The sequence below is a fragment of the Penicillium samsonianum genome (assembly GCF_028829775.1).
Source record: "Penicillium samsonianum strain IBT 33392 chromosome Unknown utg000003l_segment0_segment0, whole genome shotgun sequence".
Lineage (NCBI taxonomy): Eukaryota > Fungi > Ascomycota > Eurotiomycetes > Eurotiales > Aspergillaceae > Penicillium > Penicillium samsonianum.
Genome location: NW_026643261.1, coordinates 7,219,650 through 7,236,569, shown reverse-complemented (window position 1 = coordinate 7,236,569; position 16,920 = coordinate 7,219,650). Strand labels below are relative to the sequence as shown.

At 48.7% G+C, this 16,920-nt stretch overlaps 7 protein-coding genes across 7 annotated transcripts; 3 read left to right on the top strand and 4 right to left on the bottom strand.

Annotated features, from left to right (window-relative positions):
- Window positions 1-89: 89 nt before the first annotated feature.
- N7471_006445 (amidohydrolase family protein) lies at window positions 90-1,271 on the bottom strand (the record flags this gene model as incomplete). Its single annotated transcript, XM_057279164.1, has 3 exons — window positions 90-238; window positions 301-778; window positions 834-1,271. 3 exons carry the CDS (start codon window positions 1,269-1,271, stop codon window positions 90-92), a joined length of 1,065 nt encoding a protein of 354 aa, XP_057138774.1.
- Window positions 1,272-2,501: 1,230 nt separating this feature from the next.
- Window positions 2,502-3,652, top strand: N7471_006444 (uncharacterized protein; the record flags this gene model as incomplete). The annotated part of the gene is made up of 4 exons (XM_057279163.1): window positions 2,502-2,682; window positions 2,734-2,801; window positions 2,863-3,236; window positions 3,292-3,652. Coding segments are annotated over 4 exons (984 nt in total), but the record flags the coding sequence as incomplete, so codon positions are not given.
- Window positions 3,653-6,274: 2,622 nt separating this feature from the next.
- Window positions 6,275-9,237, bottom strand: N7471_006443 (chloride channel protein; the record flags this gene model as incomplete). Its single annotated transcript, XM_057279162.1, has 7 exons — window positions 6,275-7,241; window positions 7,298-7,652; window positions 7,705-8,030; window positions 8,083-8,160; window positions 8,211-8,570; window positions 8,634-8,701; window positions 8,757-9,237. The coding sequence occupies 7 exons, from the start codon at window positions 9,235-9,237 to the stop codon at window positions 6,327-6,329; spliced, it is 2,583 nt and encodes an 860-aa protein (XP_057138772.1). The 3' UTR covers window positions 6,275-6,326.
- A 403-nt stretch (window positions 9,238-9,640) lies between these two features.
- Window positions 9,641-10,370, top strand: N7471_006442 (histone-fold domain-containing protein; the record flags this gene model as incomplete). Its single annotated transcript, XM_057279161.1, has 4 exons — window positions 9,641-9,698; window positions 9,754-9,839; window positions 9,894-9,984; window positions 10,048-10,370. The coding sequence occupies 4 exons, from the start codon at window positions 9,641-9,643 to the stop codon at window positions 10,368-10,370; spliced, it is 558 nt and encodes a 185-aa protein (XP_057138771.1).
- A 435-nt stretch (window positions 10,371-10,805) lies between these two features.
- rip1 (ubiquinol--cytochrome-c reductase catalytic subunit RIP1) lies at window positions 10,806-11,798 on the top strand (the record flags this gene model as incomplete). The annotated part of the gene is made up of 4 exons (XM_057279160.1): window positions 10,806-11,097; window positions 11,241-11,329; window positions 11,405-11,555; window positions 11,617-11,798. The coding sequence occupies 4 exons, from the start codon at window positions 10,806-10,808 to the stop codon at window positions 11,796-11,798; spliced, it is 714 nt and encodes a 237-aa protein (XP_057138770.1).
- Window positions 11,799-12,437: 639 nt separating this feature from the next.
- she9 (putative mitochondrion biogenesis protein (She9)) lies at window positions 12,438-13,967 on the bottom strand (the record flags this gene model as incomplete). Its single annotated transcript, XM_057279159.1, has 2 exons — window positions 12,438-13,300; window positions 13,367-13,967. 2 exons carry the CDS (start codon window positions 13,965-13,967, stop codon window positions 12,438-12,440), a joined length of 1,464 nt encoding a protein of 487 aa, XP_057138769.1.
- Window positions 13,968-15,831: 1,864 nt separating this feature from the next.
- On the bottom strand, window positions 15,832-16,354 carry N7471_006439 (putative stress response RCI peptide; the record flags this gene model as incomplete). The annotated part of the gene is made up of 2 exons (XM_057279158.1): window positions 15,832-16,223; window positions 16,297-16,354. The coding sequence occupies 2 exons, from the start codon at window positions 16,352-16,354 to the stop codon at window positions 15,832-15,834; spliced, it is 450 nt and encodes a 149-aa protein (XP_057138768.1).
- Window positions 16,355-16,920: the final 566 nt, after the last annotated feature.

The window sequence follows — 16,920 nt, the reverse complement described above, 5'->3', positions numbered from 1 at the left end:
AAGAATGCGATAATTAACAGAGCTAAAAGAGCTCTTTTTGTGTTCTATGTTAGTGATAATCTATCTACAAACCATGCCTAATATACATCTCAATGGAGCTTCAAAGCTTTGATAATCCGCGGGAAGATCGTCAAGGCATTCAGATTATTGATCTGGCCCATCTCCACCGTGGTAAACTTACCATTACCCTTGATCGCAGATAATCCTGCCGATGCCTGCGAGACAGGGACGTACGGATCTGCACGCGTTAGAATACTGCAGCTGCACGTTTCGGGGGCGTTACTGGCACTGCCCACTTACAGTCACTTCCAGTCACAATCTGATCCGTGCCAATAAAGCTCTTCAGCGCCGTCAGCTGAATAGCAGAAGTCGAGGCAGCGGTATCAAAATAATAGCCGGCAAGTTGCGCCAGGGATTCAACGACTGACAGTCCACCCAACCAGGGAAGGGAGGCCATTCCGGCGATTCGGGTGGCCAGGAATGGGATTGCGCCACCACCGTGGGCAAAGATCATCTTGATGTCCGGATATTGCGCGCGTTGACCCGTCAGCAGCATGTTCTCAATGGCGCGCACAGTATCGAAAGGATACTCGGTCATCGGGATGGGCCAGCCATTGGCGACAGATGTGCAGTCCGGGGAGGCTGGGTGGACAAACACACTAGCATTGCGTTTGTGCAAGGCCGAGAAGATAGGGTCAAGGGTTTTGTCGCCCAGATACGTGCCATTGGCGTTGGTGTACAGCCCCACGCCGACAAACTTGAGAGTATCCAGGCAGAACTACGAATTTCAAGTTAGATTTGAGCAGGTTGATCTGCTAGGAGAGGAAGAGTACCTTCAGCTCCTCAACCGCCTCGTCGACGTAAGGGAGAGGGAGAAGGCAGAGGGCTCCAAGTCGCGTTGGATAGGTTCGAGTGTATCCATGAAGCAGGAGGTTGATTCTGCGGGCTAAGGATTTGGCCTTTCGGGCCTCTTTTAGGAAGAAGACGCCAGGGGCGCTGACACTGATTGTCGAATAATTAACCCCAAGGCTGTCCATGGTGCTAATGTGTGTATCCAGGGTCCAATCTGGGACAGGGAAGCCATCTGTATACAAAGTACCATTCTTGACTGGGAAGCCTGCAGAGATCAATTCCTCCTTCCAAATTGATGGAACGACATGGGAATGAACATCGATCTTATAGTTCGAGCCGAGAGAATCAGTGATGGCATGGCCACTAGCTAGACATGCCAGAGGAATTCCCAGCAGGAGTTTCTGCAGAAAAAAAGGCATCAGGATATAATTAGAAAGTCGAGAAGTGTGTGAAATCAAAAAAGCAATTCAAAGTACTAACTAGGGTATTTAACAGTGGCATTAATTTCCACAAGGATTATAACATCCCAGCAATATTGGGAGACGCGTGGATGGTGGAGTTTCACCGCCTTATTCTAAGTGCCTATAACCAATGTGGATTAGACATTTCTTACTAGCAGGTTCTTGTAGATATAGTTCGTACAATAATATAACGAGAGAGATTTGTTTGGGGGAGGGGGGGGGCTCGAAGACGGTTACCCATTCGGCACTTGGTATTATCCGGGCAGCCTTGGACTATCACTATTATCGACTGGTGATAGTGCCGAGCTTAGCGCCTTTTTTCAATTTCACAATGGCATTCGCTCCCTACAGTCTGCTTCGTCGGGGTAAAACGCCGGATCTATGCAACATCCGCTGACAAAGTACTCCGTAGGTGAAAACAAGATATGGGACTATTCGGACCTCTGACAAGCTGGCAGTCGGCTTAAGCCGGTGGTCTGTTTAGGTACTGCTCCGTACGGACCTCAGGAGCGATAATAATATTTAAATTAAATTAATCCCGACTACTATCCCGGCTTGTTTGGGGGCCGGAAGTATTCTGTCTTGGCAATATTGTCTCAGTCCGTATAAGCCCTAGATTGGCATTTCACCCCTACATACCTTATACAGATCCATTGGAACTTAGCATTAAGAGGCTACAGCTATGCCTGTATCTAATCATGTCATATAGTGGTGCTCCCTGCTAGTATAGTCAGATCGCAGATGCCCTAAAGAGTTAAAGCCAGAATGGAACACGCCATAGTGGTATATCTGGAAGTTAATTTTGGGTTTCCGGAGGATTTGAGACCGGCAGAATATTCTATAATATAATATGATGAGAACCAATTGGGGGCATCTGGGCGCAGCTGGGCAGGGGGTGCGAGGACTTTCAATTCGTCATTGACAGAGTCATGCCAATTGGGTGCACCCGGAGTCGCCGCCTATATACTATTTACCCCGGGCACCTGGAAAAAAAAATTCCTGAAGATCCTGAAGTTCCTGGCATAGAAATCATTTGATATGGGGCTTCTATAGCGGTTTAATTCATGACTTTTCCTCATTCTGAGTCGGACATATTATGGAGACATTCTTCCAGCCGCGATCCGATGCAAGTGAAGGTCCCAAAGGCAAACCAGTCTCCCCCAGGGCTTTCTCTAACTGTCCATCTAGGTTGAAAACCGTGGGCCCCTATTGCTGATCATCAATGGCACGATAACAGGTGTCGCGGCGATCATTGTGGGTCTTCGCGTGATTTCGAGGGTCTTCATCGTGAAAATGTTTGGCTTGGACGACTGGATAATGGTGGCTGCGATGATTTTCGCAATCTTAAACGTGGTGGTTGCGGGGCTTGGTACGCCTTCTACTCCTTATATGATCATCCCATCTCTTATATCATGAGTAGGAGTCAAGTATGGAACAGGAAAGCACAAATGGGATCTCATCAAAGCAGACGTGCTACCTACAGCGAAGGTATAGGAGAAAATGATAACATAAATCAAAAGAAGAGGGCTAATCAAATGTGAGAATATAGGTTCGATACGTGACTCACATCATTTATACCCTGATCAGCGGTCTGATCAAGGTATCAATCTGTCTGCTATACCTGCGAGTGTTCCCTAACATCCGAGTAATCTGCCTTGGAACAATCGCATTCGTTACGGCCATGAGTGTCGCAATTATTCTCGCAACCATCTTTCAATGTTCACCGATCGATGCTGTCTACAACGAACAGAAATATAAACATTATACTTGCTTTGCGTCTATTCCGTTTTGGTATGCGACCGCCGCGCTATCACTGGTGACGGATATTTGGATTCTTCTCTTGCCACTGAAAACAGTTCTAGGTCTTCATCTTGGAACTAGGAAAAAAGTTATCGTCGCTGGTTTACTATCATTGGGCTCCTTGTATGTGCAGGGCGTGATTTTTATTTTATATGCATTAGTGCTAACTGGACAAAAGTGCATGTATAGCCAGCATCGTGCGGATGGTCTACATTGTGAGATTATATCAAAGCTCAGATCCTTCCTGGGACACCTTTGGGATTTCGATTTGGTCGGGAATCGAAATAGCTGTCGCTATCATCGCTGCTAGCATTCCGGCAACCAAGCCGATCGTGAACAACCTATTTCCAAGGCTGTTTCCCAGCAGCGCTGGCATATCGCAGTCAGCCAACCACCGAGGTTATCCGTCAGGCAGTCGTAGTGAAAGTACTCCACGCCGCTATCGAAGGGATAGCATTCCACTCTCACTTTTCACAAGGAGAGAAGGAAGTGGTACGGGGGATGATGAGTCTACAAAAGCAATAGCGCATGCAACCTGACCATGATATCAAAAGTCTTGGAGGCAAGTAGGAGAGAGATTAATATGACTGTATCGTACCTATCGACAGGACTGGCTCGGGGAAAATAAGAGTAGAAAGAGGACGGACTATGTACTAATATAAGTTGTAGACTCGGCTAATGTTGAATATGACAGCTGTGTCTCGACGCATTGAGCGGTTATCAATTTCATTGAACTTTATATCCGAGCTCCTTTTGTAGCTATCACACACCTTTCCGTGTGACAAGAGCCTCGTTGTTTTGCCTTCTGATGACCCGAAGAACACGACAGGTAATGTGTTGGTTGTCTGAATGAGCTTCGCAGCCGATGCTAGCTCGTGCCACTCATCCTGGTATAAAGAAACCAGATATAGCGCCCATCTGGGCTGGGCCAGAGTTGGAGGTGACCGGGCTAGTGAGAACATTGAAGGTATGCTGGAAGGTAATGTTGGAGGACTGGACTGTCTGTGGTCACTAAAGTAGATCTTTTGGAAGGAACCTTCCCAGGTTGGACGGGAATGCACTTTCCCGATTTGGTGACCTGTGGAAGATTTAATGCAGAGAGTACTTTTCCTTCTTACTTCTAACGTTTAACTTCTTACCTCCCACACACTCAAGTCAGAGATCCCACCCTTTCTAAAAGGGCCATTTCAAGGCTCACGCTCATCCAAGATACGCCTAGTTCAAGGCCAAGGAGAAGACAGGCAATCCAGTGAGTGAAGCCACAGTGATTATTGGATCATTTTCTTACTTTTCGTATTTATATTTTCCTGTCTCTTCTCTTCTTCCCTATGCCGTCCCCGGCAATGCTCCAGACATCTTTATGCGTTGCTGGACGCACCTTGCAGAAAACTCGCAAATGGAAGGACGTATCGATGCCTTTCTTAAGGGAGCCGAATTCCTATGGTCCTTGCAATCCTTCCAGTCGAGTGTGGAATCTGGAAATGGAATGATTCCAATGAAGTTTTGTGGCAAGAGCGCAAGAGCCAGCGGAATGCTTTGCTGGATATTGGACAATCCAGCCAGTCAAGTGTACAGCATGGAATGGACCATTGAAAGTTAATCACAGAATACACATGGTAGGGTTTGCTGGATAATCAACCCGCACCACCACTCATGAGCATTCGATCCATCCACAATGCAATGCCGGAAACCACAAGAGTACGGCACATAACACACTCGACGCCGGTCGTGATGTGCTTGGAGATTTCGGCGCATTCTGGCAGGCCTGAATGTTAATGGCGGCTGCCAAAGAAATTCGGGGGGAGCGTGTTCGCAAATCACCGAAAGGAACAATCACCAAGGGAGGTCTGTCGCGCGCGCAGCTGTGCCCGCCAACCTTGACTGGTGGGAATCCCATATATCGCTTTTTTATCGATGTTCGCGTACCCCTTCTCTGACTGAAATGGGTCTGGTCACGGTGCGCAATCATCCGTTGCCTAAAGTTGCTCGGCAGGCCCTACTATTGTCCGACTCTGTCCTGAGCTGTTGCAAGCTCAGAACCGCGCCCCCATCTACCTCACCAGCCGGCGACCCGTTAACTGTCCGCCTGCTACGAACTGTTACGAAACTTCGATCTGCACCTCGAGAAAATGGCAGAACTTGACCTGCCTATTCACTAGCATACAAAAGCTATAGGCGAAGTCTTAGCTATCATTTCCTAGTCCGCTAACGTGGATGGCTATGGAGTTAGGTTTGTTTTGAGAAGTGAGAGTGAGCCTTACAGAGAATCGGAGACTCTACATCGGCGCCTAAAGGGCTGGGAATAATGGAGATCCCAAGACAAAACCAAGAACTTATTCTTGCAGCTCTGAACAACCAAGCAACCCTCCCACATAGACGAGGAGCTGGTCCTTTCCAAGCCTGTTGGCCTTTCTGGAAGCAATCACCATTCGGCATCCGGACGTGAAATGCGATTACTCTCCGCAATAGAGACAATTCAAAGCCTCATTTGGCTGCTCCAACCTTCATGTCCTACCCTAAAATTATCAAAGTGAAGACGCTTTGAGAAGGATTTGGATCAGTGGTTATCGGGATTGCCACAAGCGGGAAACCCGTGCATCTATCAGATCAACCCCATATCGATTTGTTTCCACTGGAATTCCAGTCCAACCCAATCGAATTCTTCGAACGATACCCTAGACTCACTCTAAACCCAAACCCGTTACATCTCTACTTCGGGTCGCAATACGTGAAGGGGAAAGAGGTGTCTGGATGGTCTTGGAAACTTCGCCCAGAGTTCATGCAAATCCACCCAGAGCATGAATCTTACATCGATTACTCAGTTTACGTCCGAAACGACCTCCTCGAGAACCGTGCGGGCGGACCCTGGATAAATTCGCGAGCATTGCGCTGGCAATTGCCAGAGCGAGGAGAGTGTCTTCGAGGTCTATTCATTTCTTAGTGTTTGTTACGGTCTTGTCTGCATTGATGCTCTCGCGTGCTGCCACATGCCATGCAGAGATTGTCATGATGTTTGTCACCTGCTCGGTCATCCATGGATACCGTGGAGGAAGTTGCTTTAATGCCACTATGTCCATTTCCAATCATCCTTCTACCTAAACACATCGGAGGTTGGAATAGATGGGAAATATATGGGCGAGCAACGCTTGGTATGTAGCAAATAAATCTCTATCAACGTAACGTATAAACATGGCAACATAGCGATCCCGCTCTTCATGGGATCATCGGTCGATCCTCTCTGTCCTCCAATTCTACCACAGCATCATCATCCCTCCCTTCTAGGATATCCGACGGCTCCGATTGCCTAGGTACAGTGCGATCACGCAGCCGGACCGGCCGGCCAGAGATCTTACCAGACACAAACCCAGCCACATTCTGAATGAGCCGCCACAAGCGGTCTTCCAATGTTTCAGGAGCAGGGTGGTTCAGATGTCCACCAAGTGCACCAAATGCAGACGAGCTCGTTGCTGTCAGTGTATGTTCCTCGGCTTCGACCTTGAACTGATACTTTAAGCAGTCCTTGACGGTAACCAAGCCGGTGAGTTTTCCACGATGCTCGACGAGAATGACTCGCGGGCCCATCTTCTTGAAGATCTCCATGACCGTTTCAAGAGGATGGCGCGGGTGAACCGTCAGCGGCGTGTGGTCGACATATCGTGAGAAATCGACGAAAGAAGCCCCTACGCTCCGCTGGATTGCATCGAATGTGTCTGATGACCGGGAGTTTTGCGAGACGGAGGCCCTGCGTGCAACGGCTGCGTCGGCGGCATCTTTAGTGAACACACACCGGGCGTTTGGCGCGATCATTCCCTGGTTGCGGGCGCGGTCGATGGCGTATCGGAGCTCGGTTCGCCCGATGTATCCAACTAGGATCTTGGAAGTGCGGTCCTCCACGACGGGGAAGCCTTGGAATTTGTTGTCGTTTAGAAGATGCTCTGCTTCGCGCACGGGGAAATCAGATGCTGGTACCGAGAGCGGGCCTGTGGTCATTGCGTGGGATACAGGCACGTTGAAGACGTGCTCTTCCTTGTTGTCTAGGAATGGGAATCCGTTGAACCAAATCAGTCGATCGGCGATACCGCCGCTGCCGAATCGATCGCCGACGGCTTTGGTGACGCCTACCACAATCTGCACAAGAGTCAGCATGGTTAAATGAAAAGATGCCATTTGGAATTAAGACTTACCATGGTCGGTAGAATGTAGGTCAGTGCGCCGGTCAGCTCGAACATGATGACCGTTACAGAGATGGTCAGATGCATGATTCCACTGAGGGCTGCCCCAGCTCCTAGGAAAGCATATGTTCCCGGTGTGATGCAAGGAACATCTGGGTCACAAGAAGCGAAGAATGCCGATTGGGGAAACGATTCATGTAATGCCTCCACCATGATTCCAATCATGCGGCCGAATGAAGCCCCGACGGCCATCGAAGGAACGAAGATACCGGCTGGCACCTTGCACCCGTAGGAAATAATCACCAAACCAGTGCGAAGAACAGTCGCAATAGCTAGTGAGAAGACCATCGACCACCGGTTCTTAGATCTGCAATGAGTTAGTAGTGTCCTCTCATTCATATGGAGGGGTATAGTCGTACTCGCATAGTCCATGATAGTCATGGCCACCCTCGCATTCGCGGAATAAGATCTCCATCATTGCGGTCATATTGATCTTCAGAAACATGTTGGGGTAGCACAGTATCGCAGTGAGCCCCGCAAGAACGATTGACTCGGTTATAGGCCACTGTGAGAGGTATTTCTTGCGGAATGCGGCCATTCGAAGGTTCCACTTCATTACGAATGCACCGTAAAGTCCACCGAAGACACCAATGACAATAAAGAATATGAACTCGAAAAAATGCCAAGTGCGATCATACCCGACTTGGAACATGACCAATTGGCCGGTTCGGAAAGGATTGACAGCCTAAAATGGATCAGATATGGTCCAGAATCAATTGACAATATGGGAAACGTACCGCCAGAACACTAGTTGCCACCAAGGCACAGAAATAGCTGCGCCAAAGGGTCTTGAGGGGGAAGTAGTTTGCCATTTCCTGTTGGCGGTTAGCTTCCATCCTATGAGCTAGCGCGCCATTGAACTCACCTCCAGGGAAAACAGCACGCCTCCAATCGGACTGCCAAAAGCGACAGCCACACCAGCTGCCGCTGAGGCAGTCAAGATTTCTCTCGTCTTCGATGCATTTTGTTTGTATTTACCAAAGAACCGTGATATCACGTTTCCGGTACACACAGCAAAATGCACGCTAGGCCCCTCTTTTCCAACAGACAAGCCTGACGCAATAGCTAGTGGAAGGGCAATTGACTTGATTAAAAGAGTCCAGGCACCTAGGAAGCCCTTCATGACGAAGCCAGCAATAATGCATTTGATCTCTGAGATACCAGAGCCTGCGGCATACGGCGCAAATGATTTCACCAATACTGCGGCGATAGATGAAAGTAGCAACTATCTCCCAAATTAGCCTATAAATTCAGAGTTTCTCGAGTATTAGCCGGGCACACGTCTTACCGCGCCAAAGAAATAGAAAACATAATTGAACAGCCACCATGAAGTCCAATGTTGCCACTCGGGGCAGCCTAACAAGGAAAAAGGTTAGTTTACAAGAAGCGCTGTACAACCTGCTGAACATACCATTCTCAGCACCCCAGCAGCAGAACGACTCATTGAGGTAGAAGGCGGTAGTACAATGGCCCAGCTTAATATCAGAGAGCCATTCCGTGATGATATTGAGCACAGCCGAGTTTAATCCAATTGCCATACCCACAAGCGTAACAACAAGCCATGCCTGGCCTGCATCGTACGACTCGTACATTTTCCGTCTCCAGCCAAAGATGCCTTCCTGATCCCAGAATCCAGTGCCACTGCGCCGTTTAGCGCGCCGCCGTGACTGCTCATAAACTGCATCTTGGACCCAGTCTATTGTGGTAAAATCTTCATATCGCTTAATCCCACTGATCTCTTCTGAGATAGCGGGTGCTTCTTGGTTGTCGGGATCGGCTTCTCGGTCGATGGGGGAGGGAATAGAACGACCGGAGGGCATTCGCGAGCTGCGCCGCTCCCGTGAAACTGAAAGGGACCTGTTAAAGGTCGGAGAGGGGCGTGGAGAGGTCATAACATTGATCGAGGGGGTAGGGTCAGCATAGTCGATTTAAGGTTGACTCGATGATCTGTCTTGTGTCCTCGATGGACGTCGCACTCTTCGCTGTGAGAAGATGAACTCTCGAATTCGAAGTCGGATCCCCCTGGGGTGCTTCTTCAACACCCTATAAGCAACAATTCAGAAGACGGGGGTGAATGGAGCTCTTAAAAGTAGATGATGTGACAAAGCGAAGTCGCCAAGTATCCATGGATCGATAACGGAGAGCCTCCTGAGATAACGCGGCCACGCGTTTTACTCTTTCTCGACTCCACGCTTTGCGCCCACTTGCTTCTACAACGAGATTATTTGACTGGCGCATGCTGCAAATTGTATAACTTTGTTCTGCCAATACTTTATCCCACCAGAATTAAACACCATGGCTCCAAAGACTGTGGGAGAACCGGATGAGATCACCGGACAGAGCGCACTTCCGAGTAAGTTCCAGACCCTACTATTACTTTGGGTTGACATACTAACACCTTTCTATAGTTGCTCGAATTAAGAAAATTATTCAGTTGGACGAGGATATCGTACAATGCTCGAACAACGCGACCTTCGTCATCGCAATGGCTACCGTACGCCACGCCCTCTACCTAAATACCTCGAACATCGACTAATGCTGAATCTAGGAGATGTTCATCCAATATCTTGCTGAGCAAGGGCACAACGTGGTCAAATCCGAGCGAAAGCCACGCAAGACCGTCCAGTACAAAGATCTCGGTTGGTTACGCCTATTGCGCCTACGGTTGGCAAGAGGTCGGACAGCATGCTAACGTGCAATAGCTTCGGCGGTATCACACACCGACAATCTCGAATTCCTTTCTGACGTGATCCCTAAAACTACAACCTACAAACAATTCAAGGAGAAGAAGGCGAAGGATGCGGCGAATCAAGGCGCCATGGAGAAGGGCCAGCGTACTCTCAACGGTACCAGTGCACCTCCAGCACAAGAAAATGGCACAGGTATGGGAGATGCCACCCCACAAGGAGAAGATTCGAAGACAACATCTCCGTCGGTTCCTCGGCTCCCTGTAAGCGCGTTGATTGCGGACCGGACAGTCGAGCCCAAGGCTACCCATGACCATGATGTGGAAATGCAAGATTGATTGCGCTATATTGTCCCTTTTTGTTTTAATCTTGTTGTTTGCATAGGAGTTTTCTAATTATGGGTTTCCTTGCGCATTGGTTTTGGGATTTGTATGGTCGCATTGGGTTGGGTTAGATATTGTCAAAAACGAAAACGAGATAGTATACAATTGACGAGTCAAATTTTAGCAGAAACATGAATAATTAATCAATACCATCGATATCTATCAAGGAAATAACATAAATATACTTATATTCCAATAGTATAGAAGTTGTTGGATGTTTCTTGTTAGGGAGTGAACGGGAACTGATCAGCCAATGACAGGCCCCGTGATTCCGATCGCTAGCGAAAGCTCTGGCTCCAACTTCAACTTCCGACTTCATCCACCCTCTATCCTCACCTCGCTCTCCACCCACTCGCGGCTCAATTCCCTCCGTGGTCAATTGCCCTCACAATGTCGCTCTCCTCCGCTTCCAGCACTCTGCTGCGCACCGTCGCTCGGCAGCAGCTGCCCACCTCCCGCGCCGCCGTCACCTCCTGCCAGCAGCGGAGGGGAGTTGCCGATGCGAAGTCGTCCTTCGAATCTCCCTTCGCCAGCGCTAACGAGCGTGGCTCGACCCTGAAGATCCCCAACTTCAGCAAGTACAAGTCCAACAACTCGCCCCGCTCCAACCAGGTCTTCTCCTACTTCATGGCCGGCTCCCTCGGTCTGGCGACCGCTGTCGGTGCCAAGGCTACTGTCCAGGGTAGGTTTTTGTCAAACATTCGAATCAGAAAGAGATGGGAAACAACATTGGCATGGAATACAGCGATTGGACATGATTATTGAATAATTCGGGGAAATTCGGGCAACTTTGAACACACGACTGATGTTACTCTTTCTCTCCAGATTTCCTGGTCAACATGTCCGCCTCCGCCGATGTCCTGGCCCAGGCCAAGGTCGAGATCTCTCTCGGTGCCATCCCCGAGGGCAAGAACGTATGTGTTTCCCTTCGTCACCTCATCCGATACATTCCAGTACCCAGTATCCCTATCTAACACCCTTTCCAACAGGTCATCATCAAGTGGCGTGGTAAGCCCGTCTTCATCCGTCACCGCACCCAGGGCGAGATCGATGAGGCCCGTGAGGCTAAGTGGGAGGGTCTCCGTGACCCCCAGCCCGATGAGGACCGTGTCCAGCGTCCCGAGTGGCTCGTCATGCTCGGTAAGTGAACATGCGATTCGCAAACAAGCTGCAACATTCTAACCCTCCTTCCTCCCTACAGGTGTCTGCACCCACTTGGGTTGTGTCCCCATCGGTGAGGCCGGTGACTACGGCGGCTGGTTCTGCCCCTGCCACGGTTCCCACTACGATATCTCCGGCCGTATTCGCAGGGGTCCTGCCCCTCTGAACTTGGAGGTTCCCACCTACAGCTTCCCCGAGGATGAGACCCTGGTTATCGGTTAAGCGAATTTAGAATACACCCTTTTTTGATCGCCGCCAACGGGCGGATTGTCTCATTAGATGTGTCGATGAGATAAGATGGACGGATTGTGTGTCCTATCTATCTGTGTATGTGCTTGTGTGTGTGTGTTTTTTCCCTTTTTTTAGACAGAGCGGCCGTGTGTCTTGTCAAGATTAAGAGACCTGTGTTTTAATATGGACAAAAAAATGAGCCTTTTTCTTCCTTTGTCTGTATCTTCCTGGATCTTGGTCTTTCTCCATGGCAAACACACGAGCTGTGGAGTTCAGAGGATGTCCTATGGTCTCCTTAAGTACATATGTTCTTTATTTAGTGTATCACCTAGTCATGTTATTTCCTTTGTTCTAGATCAACGCTTCCTTGGTTGTCTTGTAAACGCAACAATGCCAATGCTTCGCTATTTTGATATATACTCGCCTTCCAGACAATGCTCCAGTAATCATACACTAAACTTGATTCCAAGGTTATATCCAACTGCTTGTCTAATTTTCTCAATTGTATGTACAAGTATAACCGCCCCAACAAAAGGGCAAGTTATCAAAATGACAAGACCAAACATGAACCAGAACATGTTCAGTTCTCGCTGGCAATGCAATATAACATGCTCTAATGAAATGATTTCTTTACCGAGATCCGATCAGGGCGAAGAGTAGGCCCGTCACAGCTGCACCAGCTGCTGCACTTTGGAGAGCCGCAGTAGTGAGATCGTATTGGGAGACAGCAATGCTGCGATCGCTGAAGAACTCGCTAGCCACCTGCCTCCAGTACTCGACTGACAGAACCGGCGAAGTAATGTTCGAGAGACGGGTCTGGAGAGACTGGGCGACATTAGCATCGGTCACCGAGACAATAGACCCCGTAGTGGATGCATCCATCTCCGTCGCAGCAAGCTTCGGTTCAATCAAAAGAGAAGGAGGAGTCTCAATTAAGTTCTCGTCGGTAGAATCAATAACCTCAGGGAGGGTGGTGGTATTCGGCAGTGCCGACATCGAAACAGCGTTCTCAGCAAAAATAGCCCGGTTCTGGACCTTGTCTTTCTCCAAAGCTTCAACGACCTTATCCTCGAAACCCTTGACGAGTCGCTTCCGACGCCACGGCTCAACGAGAATCTGGAAGACAAGGAATAGCAGGACGTTCACGCCCATCAGGCCCCAGGTTCCCCATGTCGACATGCGGCGGATCTTGTCGGACCAGACTTGCTCCTCGTGGTATCGCGAGAGGATGCTCTTGCTCAGTTGCGCGGCTGACTCTTCGGCTTCGCGCTCTGCCGCGGATAGGGTGTGTGAGGTCTCGGTCTCGGCGACCTCGTTTGTGTGGTCGTTGCGGTAGAGGAGGGTGAATCGCTCCAGGTCTGTTGAGGACCAGGCGTGCTTGCGTTGGAGGAGCTCGTTTACTTCGCGTTGGGAGGTTGAGCGGCGGTTAATCGCTGCGGCGTATTCTTCTTTCGCTTGCTTGACCTTCGCTCGTGCGGTGCGGAGTCGGGTTTCTGGATGATTTCTTGGGATTAGTGTCTTGGGTTTGGCGGGGGCTGTGTGCTATGTATGCTACATACCGTGGAACTGGATATCGTTCTTCAAAGCTTCGATGCTGGAGTATCCAGTCAGGTCATTTAAACGCTGACCCGCGACGAAAACATTGGATTGCACATTGTCCATCACTGTGGTGAACTGCTTGGACCATTTTGACCGACGGCTTTCCAAGTACGAGGGCAGGCCTCCGCTCCTCGTGTCAGCGGAGCTAGCATCTTCGTCCTGTGAAACCGACTGCTCCTTTTCATTCTCCTTTGTTTGTAGTTGTGGTTGTGCGGTAGTTTGATCGGTCTCTGTGGCAGGAGGCACCGAATCGAGAGAACTGCCCGCCTCCACACCCGGGATCGGGACCGGGTCGCGCGAGGCGAGCTCCAGGTCGGCCAGTTCCTTCTCCTTTTCCTTGATTAACCTCTCGGTATCAGTGGAGAACTTCTCTCGGTCATTGAACGCCGCATATATGCCTGGCTGTCGGCGGAATTGACATTGTACGCAGGCGGAGAAGCTCCGCGGAGTCGGGCTAATGGAGAATGCAGGGCGGAAGTGCGCTCGCACTGGTGAGGACGTGCTTGTGAGTTGGATGCTTGACCGGAGTGATTGCCTAAGCAGCTGTGGCATAGACTGCATGGCCAAAACAAGGGCCACAGGCTCGTGGCAGGAAGTGGTGGTGGTGCAAAGAGTGTCCGGGTGAGGATCATCTCGGGACGGGACTTGGCCTCGGATAGCCTTATCAGATTGCAGCAAGTCATTGCAACAAATTTCTATGAATATAACCTTGAAATGTTCTATTGTGTAGTGTACTATATATTGGGCAAATCGTATTTAATGTTCTGACTTATTAGTGAAACGGTTTTTCCTAGGTTTTCTCACTTCCTCGGATTTGGTCTGCCAACAACACCCATAGCTCCGACTACAAAACACATGCCAAAAATGACAATAAGAGCCAAAATACTGAAGCTCTAGAAAAATATCTGGAGGGTAAGAGAGAAAGAAAATATATATCGAGAGCAGACACAGGCTGAGAGCAAATAAGAGAGGCCACATGCCCTTTGAAAAACTACTTTCGATAATTTCATGCTTCCCAACCCTCCATAGCTCTCGAAACCGACTGCCTACCTCTTATACTCTGTATCCATAACAAAAAAAAACTTGTCAAAATACATAATCATATCGACCCCATGGCTAACCATAACAGCAGTGTATGCTGCAAACTCAAAACTCATACCGTATAATATCTAGCCAAAGAACTCATCTCATGTTGGATAATATGTACTCAGTGCCTAGCATAAGGCTAAGGAGTTGACTACGCATTGAATAGTAAGACATTATGCCTTTTCCTCTTATCTCGAACCAAAAAAACCTCATGAAATGGCGCCGTTGGCGTTTCCTATCATGTTCAAATATACTGTTTAGGCTCAGTCGCAGCCATCCGGAGGCCGTATAGTTCGTGCACTCTTCTCACTTCTAGTCAAAAATAGGCTCACTTCTGCGTAATATCAGTCTGTCGATTCTCTTAAATACTAAGGCCAAGCCGTGGCATAGGAAATCCGATACGTAGGTAGTTTGTGCTTATCATGAGACCTGAGACTCCTTTTTATTTTTTTACAGAACCATACCTTCTAGTGCGGCATGGATGTTCTTCGCCAAACCTTTCCAATAATGTACATCAGGCAAATTCCAACAAGCTAAGGATAAATGCCCAGCGATTGTAAAAGAAAGCCCACCAAATTGCACACGAATTTGAAGTCAATGAGAGCACTGTATTTCAAAGAAGTAGAAAGAAAAAGACAAGGAGTCAAGGATTGTCATAATGGCTATGTCCAAAGGCACCTTATCAAAACTAAGTCCATACATACACATATCAGTTTAGCCATGCTAACATATCTGGGTCATATCTGGGTATCGATACTTGACACCATGGAGCTAGAAACAGCGATGGTCAGGCATTACCGCTAGAGGTACTACATATGTAGGAAGTCAGCTATGTATCGACGCTACTTTTTCGGCTCGAAAACTAGCGATATATCGATTGTCGAGATCATCTATACTGTCCATGGACTGAAATGCCGATGGACAGAGTCTACAAGAAGTCCAAAGCAGATGATATCTTGTCAACATTGGAATTATTTATGTAGGGTTTTCAGAATATTTTATATCTAGGAGTTGTCGAACAAAAGACCCAGTTAGCGCTAAATGCCTCCAAGGCTAGGATAAAAAGTACTGGTATAGTATGACGCATCCGAGCCTTATAAAGAACATACAATCCAAGAAGATACACAACGAGCGAACAAAATCAAAAACTCAGAATTACATAGAACATTCCTTCATCAGTCATAATATAACGATGCAGTTCTTAAGAAGAGCGTTTACAAGAACAGCAGAGCGGAGGGGTATGGATAGTACAACCGGGTCCGGAACAAAGTGACGCGATGAGACAATGGCAAGCCGAGGACGCCACCCACAAGCACAGCCAACGAGTCTAGCCTCATTCTCATTCCTGACTCTGCAACTTATTGTCACCCTTCACAGCCTCAGCATAAGTGGGTGGTGGGGGTGCGCTGCTGCTCCCAGCATTCCCACTTTCTTCATTCCGGTTGTGTGGTTTGTTCGCCGGAGCAGGCGCCTGCTGGCCTTGAGTGTCGACTGTGCCATATCCGCGCTGGGGCTGGCGTGAGACGTAGTAGTAGGTAACGGTTCCGTTCTCCAGATCGCGACGCCGACTCCCGCCACCGGGGATGGGCTCGTAGGCTACATCATCATCGTTTTGCTCCGGGTACTTGAGGATGATGTACCATGCGTGGATGAGGCCCGGGAAGAAGCAGAGTAGGGTGAGGGTTATATTGATTATCGAGTCTGCAGTGCAGAATCCGGTCTTGACCCAGACTGTTGATGCAAGGGTTTGGTTAGCATTGGCACTACCGAGTGTGGGGGTGTTGGTTTGCGGGTTTGGACTTACCTGCGATAGGTGGGAAGAAGACGGCGAGTACCGCTAGGAAAATGTCGGAGCTGCACATGGCTCACCGTGTCTCTGAGATCTGATAAAGAAATGTGAGTTGTATCTAAGAGAGTGGGAATTTGTGGTAATGGTCAGAGGTTTTCCACAGGTTGGACGAGTCGCTGATGGCAGCCTGGTCCAGATCAGATGATGTCAATGGTCACATGACCTATATAATTCGCCTGAGCCCTACATTGTACATCGTACATCGTACAGAAATAACTAACTAGTTAGTTATTGTAACTATGACTTTCTACAATACACAATTTATAGCTATTTCTAGGTAAGGTGTCCATTTACTGATTTGATGATCTATACAAATCAGACTTGTCAGATATCTGCCCAAGCGGGGGGCAGCTTTGACTAATATGTACTAAGTTTGTAAGTACCTGGTACATGTGGCTGGCGGGTACCTGCTGCCTGCGACCGGGTACCCTGTACCTGTCCCCCATATTCCGTACCAAGTGCATATCAGTCCCTCACATTCTCAACCGATAGCTCACATACAACGTTTAAATGTGCTACATCTATTGCCAAATTCTGCGCAGGATGCAAGGGAAATCGGGAAATAAATGTTAAGCTCCA